The sequence below is a fragment of the Phodopus roborovskii genome, unplaced genomic scaffold (assembly GCF_943737965.1).
Source record: "Phodopus roborovskii unplaced genomic scaffold, PHOROB, whole genome shotgun sequence".
Classification (NCBI taxonomy): domain Eukaryota; kingdom Metazoa; phylum Chordata; class Mammalia; order Rodentia; family Cricetidae; genus Phodopus; species Phodopus roborovskii.
Genome location: NW_026126433.1, coordinates 5,461,586 through 5,487,641, shown reverse-complemented (window position 1 = coordinate 5,487,641; position 26,056 = coordinate 5,461,586). Strand labels below are relative to the sequence as shown.

Below are 26,056 nucleotides of genomic sequence, written 5' to 3'. Positions count from 1 at the left end.
TTAATTTGACTGATACAAGCACACCTGGTGATGAAGTTACTATGGTCTAAGGAAGATCAATGGAAACATTTGTGTGTCATGGGTGACTAGAAAGGTGAAACAATGTGTCAATAGCCAGAGGATCTGCTGGCACATGATGATGGGTGGTCATGCCTCAGGTGTATGGATTATAACCTGGGGTCTGGGAGCCCACAGTGTCCTCCCTTTCTTTACCCATACTGCACATTTATTCTGTGGGACAGGTAGTTACTTTAAAAAAATATTTTTTTGGGGATTGCCTGACCTCTTGAGGGACAGAGGCCACTGGGAAGAGAGACACACTTGAATGACAATGTAAATCCCATAAAATCAGATTGACCATTACATCCCCTCTACCTAGGGCAGAGTATCTGCTACACAAGTATTTGCTGTATTGAGTAAAATACAGCAATATTATCCTGGACTTATTTTATCCTGAATATTATTCAGGACTGAATGCTATTGAAACTCATTCCATATCCCTAAACCATGAGGTAAATTTATCAATAAACATGTTTGCGTGTGTGTGTTTCTGTTTAAGAAACATCCATTTCTCTGTCTCTCAGCATACTTTCAGTAACTCTAGTGTCTTCTTTTTCCTAAGTGTTTTTAAAGGTGGAGATCTCAAAGCAGACACGACTTAGTGGGCAATCTGGTTAGTGGTTAACTGTACTTTCCTATTTCCCAGGGCTCTTAGCAGTGGAGTATCATTGCATAGTCCCTTAAGCATGACCTGGTCATGTGAAGAGCATTCTTTGCATAAGCCTTTGCTGATACTGTGAGAAGCAGCCCAAAGCCTCGGAATCACCTCCAGGGTTTTATATGACCAGGGCAGGCGGCTGGTGATGAGCCCTGGCAGGTTTTGGGTAGGTAATAAACGGTGGGAACAGTAATAAACAGGGACATTTCATTCTATGCTGGCTACCCACACACGCCAGAGTTACCTGTTTCCCATTGAGTACAATTTCTCCTAGGTCACAGAGTACTTACTGACTGGTCCATGACATGCGGACTGATGAATCTTGAGACACTCATTAGATGAGAGGAAAGACTGAGTTACCTTCTCACTGGCTGACACAGTGACTTGGTTCTGGGCTTCCTGGTTCTCAGATATCCAATTCCTCCGGGCCATTTCTTCCCACTCTGCCTGCATCTTATCCCAGAACTCCGTATCTGACTAAGAGACAGGAGAAACGAGAGAGTGGAATGGAGATCACATTGTGTTTACCTGGTTTGTTTCTAGAGATACATTTGCCTCATAGGTCAAGTGGGAGGAGGAGGATGAGTAGGCAGGCGACACCAGAAGCAGGTGGATCTTTTGCAGGGTGCCCAGTTGTCAAAGTGGATCAGCCTTGACTTTTTAAAATATTAATTTAATTTTGATTAATTTTTTAAATTCTCAGGTACTCCAGGCTGGCCTCAAACTTGCTATGTAACTGAAGATGATTTGAAGTTTTGATCATCCAGCCTCCAACTCCCAAGTGCTGAAATTACAGGAATGCAGTATATTGGGTTTATACAGTTCTGGGAGTCAAACCCAAGATTCATACATTCTAAGCAAGCACTCTACCAACCTAACCACATCCCCATCCCCAGCTATGATTTTCCCCAGCATAAAATAACCACTAACATCATTCACACCAATGAATCGGCTAAACACACACTACAGTTGCTCCTGACCGTAAGTTGGCGTTATCAACAAACAAATCCATAGCAAGCTTAAGATACTATAGAGAGACATTAATGAATGTAACCTCCTGAACATTGTGCCTTAATGCCACAGCCCACTGCAAAGTAGAGAACATTAACTCTGGCTGTTGTGTGCTGCCCAGTATGATGCCCTACTGCATATGTATGTTGGTCCAGGTAAAGGCCAAAATTCCAAGTTCAATTTCTAGTGAATGGATGCCACTTATTTACCATTGTGAAGTTAAAATATATTGTATTGAGTTATCCTTCATTGGATACCTCTGCACTTAAAGTCAGTTTCAAATGTGGTAGAGACATATTTTAAGAAGGAAGGCCCAGGCCTGAGTTGCTCCTAGAATATAAAGAATTGGAGCAGCACTCTTGGACTGGCTGGGCTTGGATGGCCCTGTGTAAAAACAGGAGAATTGACTTTATCATATGTTAAATAGCATGCATGGAGGAAAGTGAGCCAGAGTTACTGCCCCAATGAGGGAGTCACAGGATTTCAATTCTGCTTGGCTTCCAGGCCTAGGGCCATCTACTTGTGTCGAAGTTTGCCTCCTAGCGCTAAAGAAGAGCCAGGGGGAGCTTGTGGTTGGCTATGCACCTTCATATTTTCCAAGGCAGGGTGACTGTACATCAATATATATTGTTTCCCTTTTACCTTTCCTGTTCATGTCCTGTCAGGGAAGCCCAGTTGAAACTCTTACTTCATGAAAGACAGTGTAGGCGCCCAAGGCAGAACTCTCTGCTAGAGCTGCCCCTGGCTGGCTTCAGAGTCATTTAGTCTGAAGAGAGTACTTTAGGTGGCCAGATCAAGGGGAAAGGGTGAGTCTCTCAAGGGACTCAGGAGCCATTTAATCTAGGGTGGTACTTTTTAGGGGTAGAGAAAGATGGAGGGGTTGTGGGTTCTGATTGTAGGATACTGGTGTACACCTTCTGGCTAGCACAGTGATTTCACCTCAGAATCGCGAGTAAGGGAGGAAGCTGGGACCCTGATTCCCACTGGAGGGGAAACAGTGTGACTGCTGGGGATCACTTTGGGCCCCCTGGCTGTTAGATGTGGGGAGATCCTTGTGCCCAGCGCTGTATTGGCCGCCCAGACTTTGTGTCCCAGCTGTGTCACTTTACAAGTGCTTGGGGATCATTTGTTCTCTTTAGACAAGACAGAAGCAGCAGTTGGAAGTGTTCTGCGGCCCCTCAGTCTGGAGCTGAGATTCAGGTTCTTCACCTGCACATCTCAAACAGCTCCAGAACCTTGAGTCTGGTGACAACCTGGCTGAGGGTGACCTCCCTTTCACCCTGCTGGCAGCCCGGGCGGTACCAACGAGAATGCTTCCTCAAAGTTGTCTGAATGGTCATCATGACCATATTTATTTTGGACCCAAACATTTAGGTAATTGAGGGTCAGCAAATGTGACTGAATAAGCTACCGAATAAGCAGGAGGTCTTCATGTCTTCTCCGTCAGTTCTGGAACATTCATTCCTACCACAGAAATGGGTTCTGTTTGGCAGAGCCCTTCCCTCCCTCATGGAAGCAGCAGGTGGGCTGACACTATGTCCGAGATGTTGGAAGCAAAAGCAATGGCCGTCAGGTATACGGGCTAAGGTGGGGGATGATGAGAAAATTTTCTTTTTAATGTGTGTTCCTAGTAGACACCATCAAGAATCTCAAACAACAGCAGCCCTGGTAACATGAGGAAGTACAGTAGCATGTCACGAAGGGCAGAGAGGCCCAAGGAGCGGAGGGGCTCTTGTTTCAAACTTTGTATTTCCCGAATTTTCTGTGTTATATTTTGCTTTTGTAGTTATTTAATAAAGCAAAGCAACAAAACCCCCAAATAAATTGTTTTCCTTTCTTTTAAGTCCCTTTAAGCCTTATTATGATCAAACACTAAGAAGTCTGGAGAAAATATGAGGGGGGACTACTTTCTTTAACTTTTCAAAGATACAGGGTCAGTCAGTCTGCAGTGGAAAAGAAGAACCTGCCGAGGGAATCTTACAATGCTTTGTTGATTCCCATCACCCCATCCAGCATTTGAGAAGCCACTGTCTTCACATCCTTAGGAAGACAGCCACACATCCCTCTGGAGAGTCCTTGGGATCTGAAGCACTGTTTAATCTGAATGGAAGATAGAGCGATTTCGCATCACAAATGCCGGGGTCACCTTCCCTGTGTTCCACACTAGAGGAGTTTTTGTGTAAATTCTACCTCTGTGGGAACCAGAACTTCAGGTGAGGTGGGGCTGCTGGGCTTCCATATAATGAGATTCAGCCGGATTTACTGTTTCCACTTAAACTAAGTCACAGCAGACTAATTGAGCTGCAGAGCACAGCTTTCACTTAATTACAGAATACTTTTAGCACCATCAATTTCCACTCAGACTCAAAACCCAGACTTAACTGCAGTGGCTACAATTAGTGCAGCTCCCTTCCCCATTTTTAATGAAGTTGAGGAAAACCTCCAACATGTTTGAATTTTAAACATTTTAGACATGACCAAGGGGTTTTATTTACTGATGATTTCCTTGGCTGTTCTGGGTTTTAGTAGACTATTTTTCCAGAATTGACATTCACCAATCTGCTTATACCAAGTAGTGGTTTGAATGAGAATGGCCCCCATTGGCTCCTATTAATGGTTCCCAGTTGGTGAGAGAATTAGGAGGTGTGGTCTTGTTGGAAAAGGCATGTCGGGATGGGGGGGGGACACTTTGAGGTTTCAAAAAGCCCATCTCATTCCCAGTCAGCTCTCTCTGCCTTATGCTTACGAATCAAGATACAAGATGTGAGCTCTCAGCTGCTCCAGCACCATGCCTGCCTGCCTGCTGCCATGCTCCTTGCCATGATGGTCATGGACTCCAACCCTCTCAAACTGTAAGCTCCAAATAAGCTCTTCTATAAGTTGTCTTGGTCATGGTGTCTTCTGACAACAATTAAAAAGCTATTAAGACACACTAGAAGCGAATTATTGGTTGAAAATTGTTTCCATTTTAATGACAACCTTCTATTGGTATCAACCTTCTATTGGGATATACACATATAATGATAGGAAAACAGCATTCCCTTCAGACAGGCCTAGGCTCAACTCCTTGCTCCATCTGTGACTGTCTGCCAGGACCTTTCACCTCTCCAGGTGTTGTTTTCCTTATTCTCAAAATGTAGACACAAAAGAAATTTGGGTGAATTGTTCTGATTACTAAATGAGAATGATGTCAGTGGACTTTGTGGATGTCAGTCACAAATGGGAAATCTACATCTCAGGCCTGCCCCCAAGGGGAGGTACTATCTCAAAGGAGGGAGCAGAAAGATTGTAAGAGACAAGCTGGGGAGGACTGGAGTGATACAATATCTTCTGGGCATGATAGGGCTGCTTCACTCATGATCTCATGGGAACTGTAGCTGACTCACAAGACCAAGGCACTCAGCACTCCAGCATGACAAAGGCAGAGGCTCGCCACCCTAGCTCCTAAGGGAGGAATGGCAAAGAGCTGATGGCTCCTAGGGGTTTGAGAGGGGTAGACAATGCTCCAGTAGATGGCCCCATTTTAATCAGTGTATGAGCAGCATGTACTAGAACCAGTGGGTAAAACAAACAAACAAACAAACAAACAAACCCAACCAACCAAAGAAACAAAAAACCACCACAAAGTTGGGAGAGGCTGATAGGTTATAGGGATGGAGGAGGTAGATATGATCTAAAAACATTGTCTGAAAGATTTTAGTTTGCAGAGCAAGGATGTAAGAAAAGGGCAGGAGAATAATTCTTGCAAGTGGAATATAGAAAATCATAAGGCATGAACATTGACACGGGAGGAGAGAACCAAAATTATGAAAACAAAAAAGTTACTATGGTGAGGGGGCTAATGGTCATGCTAGACTGATCTTGTTAAATAGGGGTAGTTACAGCCAAGAGAAAGCCAGAGTATGAAAAAAAAGTTTCTCACAGGCGTTGCCCCACAACAAGGAAGAAGATCCTCAACCCTGGAACAAATGATCCCAGATAAACAGCCCTGTCTGGGTCACTCCTGGCCAATGGACAGTCTGGGGACTTTCCAAGTCATTCTATGGTTTATGCTTTGAATAAGAACAGATCATACCTGGGTGATCTCTCAAATATGAGATCATACTTTGTATTCAATCACCTTGTGCCCCATGCATGTATGCTGATTGTGGTTTGTCTCTATAAAAAGAGAGCCTGAACCCTTTGGGGGGTGTGCAGCTTAACCGGAGATTGCTGTCACCCAAGTGCACTCGTTCAATAAACGCCTCTTGCTTGTTGCATCTCCTGGTTTTGGTGTTTGTGTCACAGGGCTCTCCCACTGGCCCATCAGGACCCCAGAATTAGGGTCCAACAATATGGAATATGATATTCTCAAAATAACTTAAATATTATGTTAAAAAGTAAGTATTCTCATTGTATTTTTATATCATTGAGAAAAACAGAGTGCAATAAATGTTTTTACAACCTCAATTCAAATATCTATGCTACATGTTGTTTGGCGTTTTAGTTTCTGTTAAATACCTATTACTCTTCTAGGCACTTCTTTCCATTTAAATCTTTGTTTTGCCCTTAATTATTCAAAACCTAAGAGCAAGATTAAGAAAATTATGGCAAAGCTGGCTGTTAAGTAGTAATTAAAACCATGTTTAGGAACAGCATCATGAACACCGAATGTTGGTGTGTAACATTCCCCGGGGCTTTGGGGTGCAGGCTGCAGGGGAAATGCCTGCAGATGAGAAGTTGTGCCAGCAGCAGGACTTTTATGGGATGAGGTTGGGAGGAATTTATTCTATCACCTTTTCTTGGACTTTTCAGAGTTACCCAATTAGTTTTATTTTGGTGGTAAATTTTTTTTTTTTAAAGAAAGCTTAATTGTTTCACTTATGTTCCACAATAATGTCTTCTTCCTTGATTTATAGTGTGTCAGTCTCTTTATTTGATGTGGTGTACGTGTGCAGGCCTTACGGATACATATGTGTGCACATGGAGGGCAGAGGCTGATTGATGTCCTGTGCCTTCCTCAGTTGCTTTCAACCCTATTTTTGGGAATAGTGTTTCTTACTTGTTTACTAGGCTGGCTGGCTAGAGAGCTCCAATGACCCTCCTGCCTCTGCCTCCCCAGCACTTGGAGTATAGTCATGGGCTGTGGCATCCAGCTTTCCTTTTGTTCTGAGGACCCGAACTCAGGTTCTTTTGCTTGCCACACAGGCATCCTACTGACTGAGCCATTTCCTTAGCCCCTGGAGCAGTTTCATGCCTCTGAATTACTTCTGTATAGATATCCTGTGTTGATGGTTTACAAGAAGAAAGGTGTGTGCTGTGCATGTGTGTGTGTGTGCATGCATGTGTGCATGTGTATGCTTGTGCTTGTATCTACATATGCATATATGTGGCGTGTGTGTGTGTGTGTGTGTTCACAGTTTTTGGAATACAGCTTGGAAAATGCTTAAAATGGGACCCAGAATGTGGAGGTGGAAATGAAAATAAATCTTTGAATGTTTTCGAGAAGACAAATGATTTGAAAACATTTAGCTTTTCAATAGCAACTAGTAATTTAAAATAGCCTTTATGAATACATATAATTATGTATGCAGAATGGACAAAGACCATAAAAAAGTGTACTAGCATTTCTTAGCAGCTTCTGGCCTTTCGTCTCTTAGCAGTTTTGATTTTCTTTATTGTTCTTTTTAATATAACATTTAAAATAACTCCAACAGGAGAGGAGCTCGGATAAAAGAATTCTGGTAACTAACAAATTGTAACTTCTGTGGTTGGCCCAGACCCGCAAAGCTTTATTGCTTTATTTCAGGAATGGTGGCTGAGAGGAGCAGTTCTGAAGTCAGATGAGGTTTGAGTCCTAGGTGTGAAATTTTACAGTGAGTAATGTAACCCTGAACAAGTAAATGACTTTCTGTGTGTCACTAGTACCTTCAATTGGTAGAACCAGTCATCCAGCGGGGCATTTGTGAGCACCAAGTGAAACGGTGAACTTGGGCTGGAACGTGAAGCTGTGATCAGATGTGATCAGAGGAGGCATAAGGGCTCCTTCCCTGCCTTCCCATGTCCAGGGAGAAGTCTCCCCAGTTCTCTTCTTTCCATAAGAAAATGGCCACTAGAGGGACCACTTGTTTAGAAGAATTATCATCACTACAGACTATTTTTAGGTGCTTCCTTTTTGTAGCATAGTTTTGCCTATCCTTTTTTTAAATTTGAAGAATTAACCAACTCATAGTATTAAAAAGTGCATGACACTGGCATAAAAGCAAACTCATAGGTCAGTGGAATAGACTCAAAGGCTCAGATGTAAGTCTAAGCAACTGTAGCTACATGAATTTTGACAAAAATATACCATACATTTGGAGAAAAGACGATATCTTTAACAAATTTCATTGAGACACCCGGATATTTACATGCAGGAAAATGAAGCTGGATCTTACCTCTTACCATAAACAAACACAACTCCAACACGTCAAGAACTCATGTAAGACCTGACATGTAAGACAGCGCCCCTTACCAGCAGGAAGTAGTTTGGAAAGAACGACGCCCAAATTCCCAAATATTGTCTATAAATGTTTGTTTTCATTTAAATGGACTTGGATGGATATATATATATATATATATATATATATATATATATATATATATATATATCTGACACTCTGGAACTGCCAGAGGGTAAAGCGGGGGATGTGTTTCAACTTGTATGCACAACAACATACTTTCCCTTTTAAATTTTCTGCATGTATATCTGTCTATGCACCACATGTGTGCAGTGCTCACAGAAGCCAGAAGAGGGTGTCAGATCCCTGGAACAGCAATAATGGGTGGTTGTGAGTCATCATGTGGGTGAACAGAACCTGGATCCTCTGCAAGAGCAACAAGAGTTCTTATCTGCTGAGCCATCCCTGCAGCTCCAAGGCACCTGCTTTCTGAATAGGATTCTCATGGTGCAAGAAGTCAGACCAGCAACTGGCAAAATGGGATCTCCCGAAATGAAAACCTTCTGTATAGTAAAGGCGAAGAGGCAACAGCTCATAGATGGGAAGGGAATGCACACTATGTATCTATCAGACAGGGACTCGTGTCTAGAATATGCACAATGCTTTGAAAAATAAACATAAAGAAGACAATTAAAAATGAAGTATGGAAATGAGCAAAAGTTCTCCAAAGAAGAAAGGTGAATGGTCTGGAAGCAGTTTAAAAACTGATCAACATCCTTAGCTGTCAGAGAAATGCAGATTAAAATCACTTCAACATTCCACGGCACTACAATCAGAATGGCTGTCATCAAGAAATCTGGCAACAAATGTTAGAGAGCATCGGGGGAAGGGAAGTACTTACTCACTGTTGAGGGGGTGCAAATTAATACATCTATAAAGAAAATAAATTGCGGGGAGGTCCTTCAAACTTGAGAACAGAACTACCATATGATCCAGCTACATTCATGATCACTGCAGCCAAATTCACAGCAGCTAGGAAATGGAATCAATCAATAAATATGTCACTAGCTTATGCGTGGGTAGGGGAAATGTGGTGCATACACACACAGAATATCACTCAGCTGTAAAGAAAAGTGAAATAGTTAAATTTGTAGGTAAATGGATGGAACTGGAAAACATCATATTGACTTGGGCCACTAAGGTTCAGAAAGGTGCAATGTTATTTCTCATATGTGGATCATAGTTTTGACTCCTTTGTTTTGGACATTTAAACTGGAGTACATGTGGAAGCCAGGATCAGGGGGAAGAGAGCAAAATGCAGGCAAAATGAGAGCATAGAGGGAGAAATCTGGGAGTGGAAAGATGGAGGAGGTGAGGAATAGGATATGAGGTATTGCAGAAGGTTCATGAAAAAGCTATATGAAAACCTATGACCTTTCAACCCAAGGAAAACATTCCATTAGAGGGGACAATAGAGTGAAGGTGACCTAAAAGGAGATGGGGGGTATACTTGAGTTAAAGGTATTTACTGAGGGTTTGGAGAGAGGGAAAGGTAGGGAGTAAGTTAGCCAAAGCTAAGGATATATGGAAAACCACTAGTTCAAGAATGTATGTCTGTATATATATGTATGTATATATATATAATTGGTTTTATTTATTCATCATCATTTAAAATTTCTCAATTTCTCTGTGTCTCTGTGTCTCTCTGTCTCTCTCTCTCTCACACACATACACACATCCTGTGTTGGTAGACAGTGATGCTCCCAGAAGACATGAGCTATTAAACGAAAATCTCAGTGCTAGGCACAGGGTAACTTCCTATGAGTTATTGGTCAAGAAGGCCCCAGAAGTCCCCAACCCCTGCTACCCACCATAACTAGATGGTAGGACTCTATTGCTGGAGATACTACTTGTAGGCAGAAAATATATAAATCAATCTTGAACTGACTAGGAGGAAAAAAGACATCAGTAGTCTTACTCATTGCTGGATCATGCATGCTACGGTACTGACCCACTGGCAAGATGTCCCCATTGGTGTAGTAGTGGAATGATGGCCATGGGAATAACCACTTGCTTTCTGATTGGATATGAGTTCTGCTACACAGCAGGGATTTTATTCCTAGTACTATAAACCTGGTCAAAAGCTCATGACTGGGGAAACCTACTGTTGTTTTACTAAATGATTATACCATCAAACTATACTCTAAATACATAATACACACACACACACACACACACACACACACACACACACACACACATATATATCTGTAGATTTATGTTACTTTTAACTTTGATCAAAGATGTCTCCTTTTTTCTTTTTAATTGCAGTAGGAAGCAGCTACTACAGAAACTCAACTCATCACAGTACAAGTGCTTACCTCGGGATAGATCATCTATATCAACCTCTATCACCCAAGGTTCTGGGAACTTTGGAGAAGAATTGATTTAACAGCCACTGGACAGGGAGGGGACTATGAAGTGACAACTTCCACACATGGTAGGGATGTTGCAGGCAGCAACTCATGGAGAGTGTGGTTACCTGCACAAGAACTTTGTAACATTGAGACAGTCACAAGTCTAGCATGGATTGGGTAAGGATCCCCAGGCTCCACCCCTATGGGAGAAGCTACTTGCAGTTGATGGCTGCTGAAGGACAGAGCCATTCTCCTCTGAGTATGTGGCTGCAGGCGTGTTGCTCATGTAGCAGTGGATGTCTATATACCATGTACACATGGGCAGCACCAGTTGGATTTGGGTTATTGATAAAAAGTACATGAAATTAGGATAGAGATGTGGTTGGGCATTAGGGGGAGATGGAGGGAGGCATTAGTGGTGGATGGAGATGTCCAGTAAACATTGAAACATTGAAAGTGTGAAACTTTCAAAGAATAGAAAAAATACTATTTTAAAAAGGAAAGTATAAAAAGAAACCAAAACTCCAATCAATCTCCAAACAAGAAAATCTGTCTCTGTCAGGTTGTCAAGAAAAGTCCCAAAACAAGCAACCAACAAAAAGCTATCCCAGTTGTGGCTGTATGCACTATTATTCTGGCCAGCTTCCTTTTTATCCCTTTTCTGTGTGTGCTCATTTGTGCATGAATGCATGCAGGCAAGAAGCCAACCTTGGAATTGCCTTGTTTTGAGGGACAGGGGCTCTTATTGGATGTGGGGCTCACCTATTAGGCTAGGTTGTTTGGCTGGTGAATCCCAGAAATCTGTCCATCTCCACCCCTACTGCACTGGGATCGCAAGCATGTGTCAGTGTGCCCAACATTCTGTGGTCCTCATGCTATGTGGCTTTTAATACCCTACAGGTGTGCTGACTAGGCTGTCTCCCAGCCCCTTTCCTTTCTTTGGCCCTTCAACTATTTGGTAGCCCAGAGGTGAAAACAGAACCTGGATTCAGGCTGTGATTTCCCAAGTATGGGTAGGAAGCTAGGTCAAGCTGGTTTGCTGCAAGCCAGGGCATGAGCTGTGCACAGCCCTCAGCCCCAGGTTTGGTGGTTGGTGATACGGACATGCCCATGTTACCTTGAGCTGGCATCTGGCTGTGCCTGGAGAATATGGAGCCAGGTGTCTTAGCTCTCCCTTTACGGCCACCAAAACTTCAGAAATTTTCCAGATGGCCCAAATCATCACACAGTCTCCCTGTGTATTGATTTATTGGTCTGTGAGGATTAATTTGGACAGAATTAAAGAAACATTTTCTCTGCCAAGGATACTAGACATTGAATCTAGCTCCTTGGCTGCTTCATTCCCAGTCTCAAAACACAGCAGATGACTGGAGCAATAAAATGCCAGGTGGAAAGCTCCATTGGCCTAGAGGGAAATGTATCCTGTAAGCATCTATTCCACAGGACCTGACAAACACAGGTGCACAGGGGACTGATGGACCCACATTCCCCAATTTCAGCTGCATAACAGTAGGCAGGGGCAGGGTCAGCCGAAGCAGGAGCCATTACACAGTTAGGGACACAGTCTGAAAGGCCAGACACACTTGTTCAAAAAGGCATTCAAGACCGTAACCTAATATCTTCCTAATGTCTTAGTCAATTGATTTTTGGGGGGAGGACACACATTTTCTTTGACTGAGGCAATTAAAAAAATATGACTGACAGGCAGTGTTTCTTCCAAGTAATTTATTATGTATCTGTTCACATTTAATTTGCATATTCAGCAAACTTTACTGGCAGTCTCTTACCCCATGGCAGACAGTGTTCTACATCACAGGTGCTGAGGAAGAAAGGGATGCTGAGCCTGTCTCGAGACGGTGAGACTTGGCGGCAGAGACAAGAGTATAGGAAGGGTGCAGTTCGGGGACATAAAGGAAGAAGCATCTAGAAGCAAAGGAGGGGCCAGTCCAAGGGAGGTGCAGGGTGCAGACAAGAAAGCGATGTGGTGTTGTGAGGGCAGCAAGAAGGGAAGGGAGGAGAGGATCTGAGCTGGACTCCGGAGTTCACTAGTCCTTCTGGAAGCAGTAAAGCCAGCTGGGACTCCAGGGCTGTGCAGATGTTAGCTGGGTCTCATGGTGAGGTGAACATTTCTAGAAGAAGGTACATTGTGTACAAAAGCTGGGAAGGCAACCTGGCTGGTTCTGGAAACTGATAGTTTATTATGGTGCCAGTGTGGACATCGCCCTGGGAGGAGTCAGCGATGAGGATGAAGAGGTAAGAAAGGTGAAGATTATAAAGGACTTTTTAAAGTTAGGTGAGTAGGTTTGGATTCTTTTAAAGAAAAACTGTTATTTAGATCTGTGTTTTAGGAAGATTTCTATGAATGAAGCAAAATGAGTGGAATAATTAGGAACCTGCATTCTCTTCCCTGGAACAAGACTGTCTGAACTGTTCCCATCGTCTACGTAAGTGACAGTGGAAACTACAGTAATAAGTGATGGAGATGGGGAGAAAAGGTGGGTATGAGAGACAGATGATAGGATCATTAGCACTTAATGTTTGGTTAGGTGTGGGAAGGAGGAGTCAGACAATAGAAAGAAGGGAGAGAACAGAAGGGTTGAGGATGAGAATGTAAGAGAGTGAGGCAGGAAGAGTAGATGGGGTGAGAGGAGAGAGAGAACTATCAGGCTCCTTGTGAGGTCTTAGTCCTGGCATAGAGAATGGGAACAGTCAACAGGACTTAGATGTAGAGTTTGGATCTGGATGTACATGGCTGAAATTGCGTTGGGATGCTTAGGCATGGTGCTGAGTACATGATGGGCTCTGTGGTTTCTTTGCTTTCAAGGGTAAACATGACTATTAGATTCATGAATTCACACCATCTGTAGTTACCTTCACAAGGACTAAGAAAGATCAACTAGTCAAAACTCCAGTATATATGGGAGAGATGACCTCTATGTTCCATGCCTTACAGATGAGCTACTGATAGTGTTAGGGAGGGTATCCCTACTGATAGTTTCCCATGTTCTAGTGGATAATCCCACACCCATGTATACAAGGGCAGCACTGATTGGGCTTCTTGGTTTATGTGTTTTAAGAAAAGGTAGAAGACAAAGTTAGGAGTGAGTTATGGGGGAAGTTGGAGGAAGAGACGGGGGGTTATATGGTCATATTTCATTGTATGGATTATAAAATTTCCAAGAATAAATATGTTTCTAATAAAAAGTTCTTCATTCATTTTTTTTAAAAAGAGTATAACCAGAGCTAGTGATATGGGCTTTCAGGGAACAGGAATTCCCATACACATTCAGGACTTGACTGGAATCTTTGGAGAGGATGTGTTGAGCCCATGAGAATGGGTCAGGAGCAAAGTGTGTGTTCCCCAGGTTTGAACTCCCAGCAACAGCAGCAACAGGGGATAGGCAGGGCAAGGAGAACTCTCTAGAAAAAGTTGAAGACAATGAAACTCATAAAGTGATGAAAGTGTTTTACCATCGTGTAATCATGTGGTCAGTTACTGTGTTAATAACAGAGACTAACAATCTTATTCAGCTCGATGCATGGAGAACAGGGTACAAGGAAGACTGTCTTGGACTGCAGGCAAATAAGCCTCTGTATGTACCAATAATTACAGAAAGAGAAGTCTTCAATCTGAGGCAGGGGGCATGGAAGGAGATGGAAGGAGGGTACTTGTGAGGGATTTGAGGGAAGAAAGAGAAGGGGGAAAGTTAAAAAAAAGCTTACAACTTTTACAGTAAAAATGGCATCTATGGAAGTTTCTGGAGTTACTAGAGTGATGAGGTCACTTAAAAAACCCTTATCTTCACTTAATAGCCTTTTTTCATATTTAATTTTATACATTTAAATACCTCTCTACCAAAATTCTTATCTGATAATTTTTGTTGTTGTTGTGTTGAGACAAAATCTGCTTGGATGGCCTCAAACTCACAGCAATTCTGCCTCAGTTTCCAGAGTGCTGGGATTTCAGATATGAGCTGCCATGAATAACTTAGCTATCTAATTTTTTTATTTTTTAATTATTTTTTTCATACACTATATTTTGACCATGTTTCCCCTCCCACAACTGCCCCCAGATTCTTCCCCTATGTACCCATCCAACTTTATTCCCCCAAACAATGCCACCACCAACAAAATCCAACAAAAGCACCAAAACAAAAATCAAAACAAGCATGCAAAAGACCAATAAGGCAAAAAAATGCCAAAATACAACAAAAACATGGAGCTTGTTTTGGATTAGCCAACTACTCCTAGGCATGGGGCCTGACTTGCCCTGAGTGTAGTTGATAACCCAGTGACACTGTGTTGGAGAAAATGGATTTTCCCATTGCCAGCAGGTATTGATGGCAAGTAGCTCCTTATTTAGAGATGGGATGCAATATCAGTTTCCCCCTCTCAGGGATGTACTCCATTTGTCTTGAACTTGTGCAGGTCTTGTGCCACAGTCCCCGTGAGTTCAGTACTGTTGTGTCTTGGAAGACACTCATTCCTTGGAGTCATCCATCAACCCAGCTCTTACAACCCTTTCTCTTCCTTTTCACATAGATCCATGAGCCTTGACAGGAGGGTTCTGATGAAGACATCTCTTTAGGACATGCTCCACAGTCACCCTCTCTGCACACTGTTCAGTTGCATCTCTCTGCGCTAATTCCCCTCTAATAAAGGAAGCTTCTTTGATGTGTGTTGAGTGAGGCACTGATGTATGGGAGCAGAAGGGTAAAGGAAGGAATATGGGGAGGGGCAACTAACACTAAAGGGCATTTGAAGAACAACATGGAAACATACTACTATAGAAGCTTCCCAAAATATATACATATATGAAATAAATCTAAATGGTGTCACCAAATAACAGAGGAGAAAATGCCCCATCTAGATATTTTATGCCACCAAGAAAAACCTCTAGTGCCAAGAAAGGATTGCATCTTGTTGAGTCATTGGCTAAAGTGGTCCCATGGAGTTCCCCAAACATCACAGGCTACTGCCGAGGCTATTGACTGCTGGCTAGAGGCTGATGGTAAAGCACTGTAGTGGAAGACAATACTTCCTTATATCATTGAACATGGAGAATTGGAGATGGTACCTAACTAGCCTACTGACTATTATTCATGTTGCTATAAGTTGTTTTGCATGGTACCAGAAGAGAAAGGTAATCATCAATATCACCCCACTACAAATTCTGGGACCTACAATAGTGACCCGTCTGTAGCATACACTGGAGAAATGGTGGCAGGAATGTGAGCAACATGGTGATTTCAATGGGAATGTTCCCCATAGGCTCATATATTTGAGTGTGTGGTTCCCATTTTGTAGAACTGCTTGGGAACGATTAGTAGCATTCATTTGGGGCATTCCATGGGACCCCTTTAGCCAATGATGCAGCAAGATGCAATCCATTCTTGATACTAGAGGATTTTCTTGGTGGCAAAAAATACTGGAGGAGATGTGCCATTGGGGATGGGCTTTGAGGTTTCAAATGGCCCGTGCCATTCCAGGATATATGTCTTTGCCTCATGCTTTGGATTAAGATGGAAGCAGCAGATACTGCTCCAGTGCCATGCTTACCTGCTGCCATGCTCCCTGAAGTAATGATCATGGATTCTAACCCTCTGCAAACATGAGTTGCCTTAGTCATGGTGTCATACTACAGCATCAGAAGGTAACTAAGACAAATAACCAATCACTTTTTGGTTGGATTTAAGGCCCATTCCATAAGATGGATACTGATAAAGTGGCCACAAACCTGAGACTAGATAGGTCATGGGTCTAAGAGAAAACTCCCTAATATGATTATTCTGCAAAAGGAAAGTAGCAGTGTATAATCTTGAACTGCTCTATTTGAGTTGCAGATGAGGCTCAGGGAAGGGGTGGGAGGCATAATAACTATTGTGTTCACATTTTCTGCTTATTATCTACAGCATTTGTCTATGGTGACATGTAAGGAAAGGCTTTGGGAGAATCTAGTCCCAAACACTTCTTATGGGGATGAACTGTGGGAAACAGGAGGAGGGAAGTGAGGAGGCTCTTGTAGTGAACAGGATCACACCCAGAGTGTAACAAAAACAGAGGAGAGGGTGAATCTGAGATTTAATTTCTTAGGTGAGAAGAGTCAGTTGTCAATGAACTGCTTTGCCTCTTACAAAGCAGCAGCACTGTCAACCCTGAGTGTGTATTCTTAAAGGCCTTTCATGTGTATCGACTTATTTGACCTTTATAAGTGACTTGCCTAAGTCACTAGGACCCCACTTACACAGGAGAGTGCTAGGACCCACACCACGCACCCACACTTGTCTGTCTTTTCCTCCAATGCAGCTTTCTTTCACTGCACCTGGCCCTGACTCCCAAAACTGTCCTGGGCCCTAAGAGCAATCAAGGCCATTGCTTGGCAAGCATCTTGGTTGAAGGAAAAGCAGGACACAGCCCTTCAGGTGGCCAGCCTCTTGTCACTTAATTTGCTAAGACAAACCAAGTTCATTCCATTTAGATCCATCTTGCATTTTGCTCTTAATCTCTTTTCTATCAAGAAGGAAACTACAACAGAATACTAAAAAGGAAATTTTGATTAAATTTCTAAAGGAATAGGAGCAAAAAACAACAGAACAAGAGGTATCTGACTTTGTATGTAAGATATGTAAAAGAAGAGCTTAAAATCCATCTCTGTCTATATACCTAGTCATACACATACATGTCCACACATTTTTACATAGCCTTTCAGTATTCTACTTAGAATCCTTACAAAAGGGCTGAAGTCAAAGGGGTCAGTGGTCATATTCCTGTGAAGGGAATGGCTGAGAACACGCTTCTCATAGACCAGATTGGGCCACACAAGAGCAGAGTGACCTGTAACTATCTTCAGTTATACTCATTGGTGACTTTCTCACCGTGATGCATATGGACATCCCCTGTAAGAATTTATGAGAAACTGATGAAGGCGTAACATGAGGGCACATGATTATGTTGAGCATTTAAGAAGGCCAGTCAGTGATGGGAGGCTGAGGTCTTTGTCCTCTCCTCATTGTTGTGGCTCTGTTCTGCAGGACTCAGCCATGGGGGTGGGGAGGCTCTGAGAAAAAGCCGCTCCTAGCCTTATAATTGCAGATGTGGAAAAGATTCTGTTACAAAGAATTGGCTATCAAAACTAAAATCATCTAGAAGGCTGTGCCTGCAGGGGTATTTCTAAACAGGTTTTTCTTGCATTGAGATCCATCCTGAATGTGATTGGTTCCATTCTATGGGCTGGAATCCTTGACTCAATGTGGAGAAAAAGTTGAGTGCTCATGTTCATCTCCCTACTTCCTCACTATGAGTGCAGTGTGAGCATCTGTCTCAGACTGTGACTTCCCCACCATGATGGACTGAACTTTGAAAGTGTGAGCCAAAAGGAACCTTTCCATCCTTTAGTTGCTTTTATCAGATATTTCTGCACAGCAAGGAGAGAAGCAGCAACTAATGCAATGATCTTATCAGATAGTAAGGCTTGGGTGACATAATTAAGTTCAGATGAGTCTCTTTTGGTTCAGTCTTACTGGTGTTCTTACAGGTCAAAGGGCGTTTAGACACAGAGAGAAGAAGGCTACATGAAGACAGGTAGATATTACAGAAGGAAAAATGATGGGGGATGTCCTTCTGTATGCTGTATGCTTATTGGTTGATGAATAAAGCTGTTTCAGCCAATGGACAGGCAGGATGGAGCCAGGCAGGAAGTATAGGTGGGATGACCAGACTAGGAGAATTCTGGGAAGAGGAGCATGGAGAGTGAGTCTCCGGGGAGACACCATGTAGCTTCTGAAAGAGTAACATGCCATAGCATTATGGGTAAGTCACAGCCTTGTGGCAATACATAGTTTAATAGAAATGGGTTAACCATTAAGAGAGAACTAGCCAATAAGCAGCCTGAGCCATTGGCCAAACAGTTTATAATAAATATAAACCTCTGTGTGTTTATTTGGGATTAAACAGCAGCTGGGCCCTGCAATACAGAAATTTCCACCTACAAATGGCATCCAACATGGGATATGAACCCACGACCCTGAGATTAAGTCTCATGCTCTACCAACTGAACAAAAAAAAAAAAAAAAAAAAAAAAAAAAAAAAGGAACCAGGTGGGACAGAGCCTCTGTCCATAGAAAAGGCTTTGTGGAAAGAGGTGCAGAAACAAGTGATGCTGTCACTAGCTAAGGGATGGCCTAAGCTACAGAGCAGGAAAGGCCAAGAAAGATCTAGAAGCTTTGGAAGCTGTAAACACAATGATTTCTGACTGTGTTGAGACAATACATTCCTGCGCTGTCCCTCTCCAGTGTCAAGCTGGTTCTGCTGAGCCAGCAACTGTACACAGGACTAAGCTGTGATTTCATAAGAGTTGTGTATAAGACTGAGGTCATGGTGCTGAGTGGATGGTAGACAAACTGCAGGTTGCTTTTGCTCTCACCAGATTATACTCTTCAGGAGACGCAGGCCTGAGAGGTACTCATATGCCCTCCAGCAGAAACGCCTTCCTGAACTGACACACCATTTCTTAAACTCTTCTCATTTAATTCCTCAATGGACTGAGATGCACAGCTTCCATTTCTACAATTCAAGGATCACAGAGATGAGATTACTCACCCACAGACAGCAGCTCATCCACACAGAACTGACACTGTGCAGAAGTCTGCTGGACTCTCTGTCTCCTCTACATCCTTCCCAGCCTAATCCAGAAAAACAAGGTGAACAGACACCTACGGGTGCAGGACCTCACTTACTGCTCTTATAGAAGATTCTGCCTCACTCTAATTCCTTCTAAGAATCTGTATGCAGGGATGCATTTATAACAGGCGAGGGTAAGTCTCAGCTGTACACTGCTTGGCTGGTATGTACAAAGTCCTGAATTTGATCACTTGTAACACACACACACACACACACACACACACACACACAGTTAATTTATTGGCAATTTGGGTTCTTAAAATATTACTTCAAATCTAGAGACATCAAGCAGAGACTAGATAATATATCTCAAATTCAATATGCATTAAGTCCTAGACTCTAGGTATGTGTTATGATTTTGAAATATTAAGCTCAAAAAGACAGTTTCTGATCTGAAGGGTTTCTGTCACTTGGATGACCTGCCTGGGGATTTGGAAAGCATTCTGGGCTAGAGGTCAGAAGAGGGAGACATCCTCCGTTGTCTGAGATCTCTTAGGAGATCTTGGCTAAGGTAAGAGCTTTCTTGTTTCCAAATATCTGTTCTTCCCCCACGTGGAATCTGTGAAGCATTAGATCAGAATTGGGTGCTGTTGTTAATGTTTTACAATGAGCTGACTGTCCTTCCACACTCTGGATGTTCATAGGGACACTCAAGCAGCAGTAACTCAAACAGTCGCTCCTAACTGAGGAGCATGAAGCGGTGCCGCCCAAGTGCTATGGGGAAAATAGCGTTAGCTGCTTTTTCTTTTTTCTCTTTGAAACAGAGCTTGTGATTTGTTTTTTTTTTTTTTTTTTGTTTTGTTTTTTTTTGTTTTTGTTTTTTTTTTTTTTTAGGACACTAAGAGGCTGAAGAACATTGCTGACTCAAGAGAAATGTAAAGGTCAATTGTATCCATGCTGGGCTGCCCTGACATCTGAATAATTAAAAGGCTGTTTGCAGGGATAATTGTAGCTTCACATTTTAACTAAGTGAAAATAAACTATAAACATGCTTCATTCCCATACAGGGATGTTCCCAGAATCTATTAACTCTCCAGATATTATGGGGATTAAAGCATATTTAAATTAGGGATCACCTAAATCTTTAAAAAAAGAGACGTGAGTGTTGAAGTGTGTGTTTCAAAGATGTGGGCTAGAAGCTTCTCCTTGGGAACTGGTAAAGATGGGCTCAAGATGAGACTGTCACTCTCCAGTCTTGTCTATTTGGGGTTCATGTCTATTTGGAATGGACATGAAGGAAGGAGAGGAAGACCTTAGGAAATTCACAAAATGAATAACTGAAACGCTAAAACATGCAGAGACAGAAAGGCAATGCTGTGGAAAGAGGAGACATTTGTAGCTCCTTGGGGAGGGCAAGAGGGAAGTTGGAAGCAAGGCAGCTTGACTCCTCAGAAACATCCCAATTCAATGGCTGAATTCAAAGATACTGAAATGAGTAAAATGCCATACTAAGGTTTCAAATGATAAGAGTGATCAGAGGAATCAAGACAGACCTGGAGAAAGAAGCCAGCAGACTTCAGAATAAAAGAAAATCAAATACTAATGTTACAAATGAATAATTCTAAGAATCAATACAAACAAACAGAGTGGAAAGTACTGCTAAGGCTATACCTTCCAAGAACCCCAGAATATAACCAAGAGACCAAATCCAAGATCCTTGGGGTAGACAAAGGAGCTGATACAAAAGGTGAAGGCAAAGATAATCTATTCAAAAACGCCATAGCAGGAAATTAATTCCAAATCTAGAGAAAGACACCCAAATACCAGAGGCATTTAGAATACTAAATAGATATGACTAGAGAAGGAGATCTCCTGACACCAGTCCAACACCAAAAACACAGGGCAAAGACATGATACTAAAACCTGTGAGGGAAAGTGCCAACTCACTTATAAGTAAAAACACTTCAGAATAACATCTAATCTCTTACCAATGAGTTTAAAAGTCTAGAAAGCCATGACGGGATATATTCTGAACAGTGAAAGCAAGCAACTGTTCACCAAGAGATCTGTATCCAGAAAAGCTAACATTTAAAATTGGCGAAGAAATGGGGTCATTTCGAGAAAACTAAAGCAGCTCATGATCACTAAGTCAACACTGCAGAAAAGATTTAAAGGAACACTGTGCCGGAGGAAAAAGAAAGACAGCTTCAATCACGGGAGTACAGGAGAGAATAAATTATATGAGAGCTATAGATGAACAAAAGAAAACCAAAAATAAACCCATCATATCCAACATAGCCATCCAGTGAACCTCTGATGCTAAGGGACAGGATGAATATACCACAGATTGTTCCATTCAAATTATACAGATTACACATTTCTCTCTGTAGCCCAAGGAAGCTTTTCTAAAATAGGTCATATTCTAGGACACAAACAAGTCTCAAAAAATATAAAAAAATTTTCAAAAGAATTTCTTGTATGTCACCAGACCACAGTGTACTAAAAACAGAATTTAGTAGTGAGAGAAACTATACACTGTACAAGAATCTTTAGGATAAGCAAGACGGTATTAAGAGGAAAGTTCATAGCTATAAGCACTTACATTTAAAAATCAGACCAACCTTAAATAAATAAACTAAATAAAGAACAATGCAAACCCCAGGAGAGTTGGCAGCAAGGAATAATAAAGACTAAAATAGAAATGAATGAAACACAGACAAAAAGAACTAATAAAATATTAAGTGAAACAGAAAAGTTTTTTTTTACAAGGTTGACAAACACCTAGATAAACAGTCAAAAAAAAAATCTAAATTAATAAAACTAGTGATGAGGAATAAATGTTACAATGAAGTTCAGAGAATAATGAAGAAGTATTTTTGAAAACATTTCCCCTGAATCTAGAAGAAATGCAAAATTCCTGGACATATATGTACTACCCAAATTAAATTAAGAAGGTATAAACACATTGAACAGATTCATAACAATCAAGGAATCAAAGCTACAATGAATAGTCTACCACCAAAACATTTAGGATAAGATGGAGTCACTTCTGAATTCTACCCAGCCACTAAAGAAGACCTAATATTAATACTTCTCAAATACAAAGTAGGCAACTCTACCAAACCTATTCTATGAGGCTAATATTGTCTAGATACAAAATGGATAAGGATATAATAAAAAAGAAAATCATAGTTCAGCATTGTTGATGAACATAGGAAAAACTAGTCCAACCTCTAGACCCAACCCTTTTCTATACATTTTCTTTCTCAACCTGCTTTGTTCATAACAAAGTCAGAACCAACAAAGGAAGTTCATATGCTCATATCCCATTGCAGGAATGCCAGCAATATTGAAGATTAAGCAAGTATCTTCTGTCCAAAACCTACCAGTCCTGTAGAAATATTTGCTAATAGAATTACCTAGATGAACTATAGGACATAGAATTTAAAATAACAATCATAAACTTTATCAAAAAGTTTGAAAAAGACGCAGAGAAACAGCTCAATGAAATTAAAGAGAAAGAGCCTAAGAAGAATAAAGACCCAAGTGATACCTGAGAAAAGACAAACATAAGGCTAATGGAAATGATGAAGACAATTCAACAAGGAGATAGAAACACTGAAGGGAATTATATTGTAAGATAAAGATTGAATTGAAAAACCCAATAGCTCAACTAGAAAACTCAACAGAAAGTCTTACAAGTAGACTGAATCAATCAGGCATAAGATAAAAATAGACTATGAGGTGTTAAAGTAAAGAATCTAGACCAAATAAGCAAGGGATAATAAAAGTTTTTATAAATAAAGGAAGACACAGGAAATGTGGCACACCATGAGAAAACCAAACCTTTGAATTATAGGCATAGCTGAGGAAGAAGAATCCCAAGTCAATGGCATAGATCAATCTTCAACAATATAATAGAAGAAAACTTCTCCAAACTAAGGAAAGACACACACACACACACACACACACACACACACACACACAGATACTAGACGCATACAAACACCAAATATTCAAGACCAGAAAAGAAAATTTCCACGGCATATCACATTTCAAATACTAACAATACATAAAGGAAAGTATATTGAAAATTCAAGAAAGAAAACACATTACACATAAAGGAGAGCCCATCAGAATAGCAGTTGATTTCTTAATGGAAACTTCAAAAGTCAGAAGAGCCTAGAACAATGCATTCTAAATCCTAAAATCATGATGAACATCTTAGACTAATATACCCAGCAAAACTATCTGCCATAGTTTAAGGTGAAAGAAAAGTCTCCACAACATAAACTGCCTAAAAATATTATATCACAGAATTCAAGTCTAAAGAAAATACAGGAAGCATTATTTCAGAGTGATAAGAGAAATAAGCATAATATATAGACTGTGGAAAGAATTACAAAGCCAATTTCTCAATTAATTTCTTAAAAATTGTATTCAAGAATACCTTAATAAAAGAAGAGTGGACTGGGGATGAGCTGGGGGGGGGGAGACAATGGAGGTTGGGGGCAGGGTGAATTGTGGTTGGAATGTAAAATGAAATAAAAAAATGGCCAAAAAAATCTAAAAAAAAAAAAAACCTTAATAATATCACATACCATGGCCAACCAAATTGCTTTATTCCAGAATTGTGATGTTGATTCTAAATACACAGTTTAAGAAAGGTATTACAGTGCATACATAAGGTCCATAAGCACATGCAGACCAGAAATCACAGGATCTTCTCAATAGACTCAGAAAAGGCCTTCAATACATTTCAACATCTATTCCTGATAAAACTCTGAAGAAAACAGGAAAGGAAGGAACGTATGTCACCATAACAAAAAAAACTTACCCAATTTTATACTAAATATAAAAAGGTAAAATCATATCTTCTAACATCAGAAATAAGAAACATGTGTCCACTCTCACCTTGTTTATACAATACAGTGCTTGAAGTCTAAGCTAAAGCAATATGACAAGAGAAAGAAATAAAAGAGATACAAATAGGAATGTAAGAAGCCAAAGTATTTTCTGTAGGGTTGATTTATGAAACACATTTTTTTTTTAGGCTGATTATTGAGAAATCAGCTGTTATTCTAATGGTGTTTCCTTTATATGTAGCTTGCAGAGGAAATGATCCTATACTTAAAGGACTCTAATGATGCAACCAGAAAAGTCATATATCAGACAAGGACTTTCAAGGTGTTGTATCTAGATTTTTATTAAATAAAGACATCTTTTCTTTCAGTATTATCTTGTAATATATTTAGAAAATCTTTAAAGCTTCTGATCTAGTGACTTTCACTTTTGTTATTTAGTATAGATAAAGCCTTTTCCTCCACCTGTATTTTTTCTCATTATTTCTCTAAGACAGGGGAATTAAAAACAACTTTAAGTCAGAGAAATTAAGAAATTCAGAATTCAAAAAATTCTGTTCCAGTATGTCAATTAACATGGATATTCCAGGGCTTACTCTACTACTCATCATCAAAACATATGGCTTGAGCTTTGAGAGCTCTGAAGACTAAATAGTGATCTTCTCTATGGCATTCCTCAAAGGGACATGAACAGTTTTCTTGCTTGAAGCCAGAAATTCATTTATTTCCCAATAAGTTGAGTGAATTCCAGTGGAAAGTGAAAAGTTTAGATTCTAACTCCAGCCTTTGACCTCTTCAGAGATCCCAAATTGACTATCCAATGGGCATTGGAATCCTGTCACAGTTTAGTAATCTAAGGCCCAACTCTTGATCTCCCACTATAAACCTGTTCTGTCCCCAGCTCAGCAACAGCACTTGGGCTGCACAAAGAAAGCCCTGGGTGATGTCTGTCTTTTCCCTTCATCCTCACAACCAGTCCCACAGGAGGGCACCACAGAACGACCCCCTCCCCCAAACAGAAACAATCCAACATGGACAATCACACCACTGCTCATCCTGGTTTCCATGCCATCAGCCTCTTAGACCTGAACCCCCTGCAGCTCCTTCCTCAGTCTCCTGGCTTCCAGTCTGGCTCCCTCACATTCCTCTCATGCACCCCTGCATTCCAAGCTCCTTTCTCAAAGACACTTCAGATCCTATCCCTCCCCCGCTAAGGTGTGGCAGCAGTTTTCCACCCAAATGAAACAGGACCCACAGACCTCAGGCCCACATGACAGGATGTGGCCTCTGCTCATCCTAACCTTTCCCTAGGCAACTTTCCTGCTTTGCCTACTGTGCCCTTAACACCTTGCAGGCTAGTTCCCATCTCTCTGTTCTCCACACACAGTGCTCTTTGGGGTTTTCATGGGAAACCATAATAATACAAGAAAATGTGTGTGTTGTTTCCTCCATTGAGGAGACTAATTTATAGATTAGCTAGATTATTTCCTTTCCAAATGTGTTTTTGTGAGGTATTTACATTTGCTATTATATGGCATCTCCAGAAGCATTCAGCACCTGCTACTTCTCTCTCTCTCTCTGAGTGTGTGTGTGTGTGTGTGTGTGTGTGTGTGTGTGTGTGTGTATGTGTGTGTGTGTGTTTGTGTGTGTGTGAATGTGCCCATGTGCCATTGCTCTCATATGGAGATCAGAGGACAACTTGTAGTGGGCAGTTCTTTCTTATTGTCTCATGGATCCTGGAGTTTGAACTCAGGTAGTTAAGCTTAGCAGTAAGTACCTTTACTGGTTGGGACATCTCAACAGCTCCTGTAGTTGTTTTACATAGTTACATTATTAAAATGCTACTAACTCTCTGAAAATACATTACTCATCTATTCATGGGTTTTATGTTATCTTGATTTTTAATAAATGTCATCATTAAGAAAACTTTAAATAAAAGCATCTCACACCAAAGTTAGCCAGACATAAAATCTGTGCAACTCAGTGAACTACACAGTTAGAATAGGCATT

The 26,056-nt window shown here is 41.2% G+C and overlaps 1 protein-coding gene across 1 annotated transcript in view; it reads right to left on the bottom strand.

Annotated features, from left to right (window-relative positions):
• Pex5l (peroxisomal biogenesis factor 5 like) overlaps nucleotides 1-26,056 on the bottom strand; it is a 142,737-nt gene that overhangs the window by 7,658 nt on the left and 109,023 nt on the right. Inside the window, exon 10 of the mRNA XM_051185844.1 lies at nucleotides 1,079-1,195. Coding sequence (XP_051041801.1) covers nucleotides 1,079-1,195 — 117 coding nt within the window. The remainder of the gene's footprint in view (nucleotides 1-1,078; nucleotides 1,196-26,056) is intronic.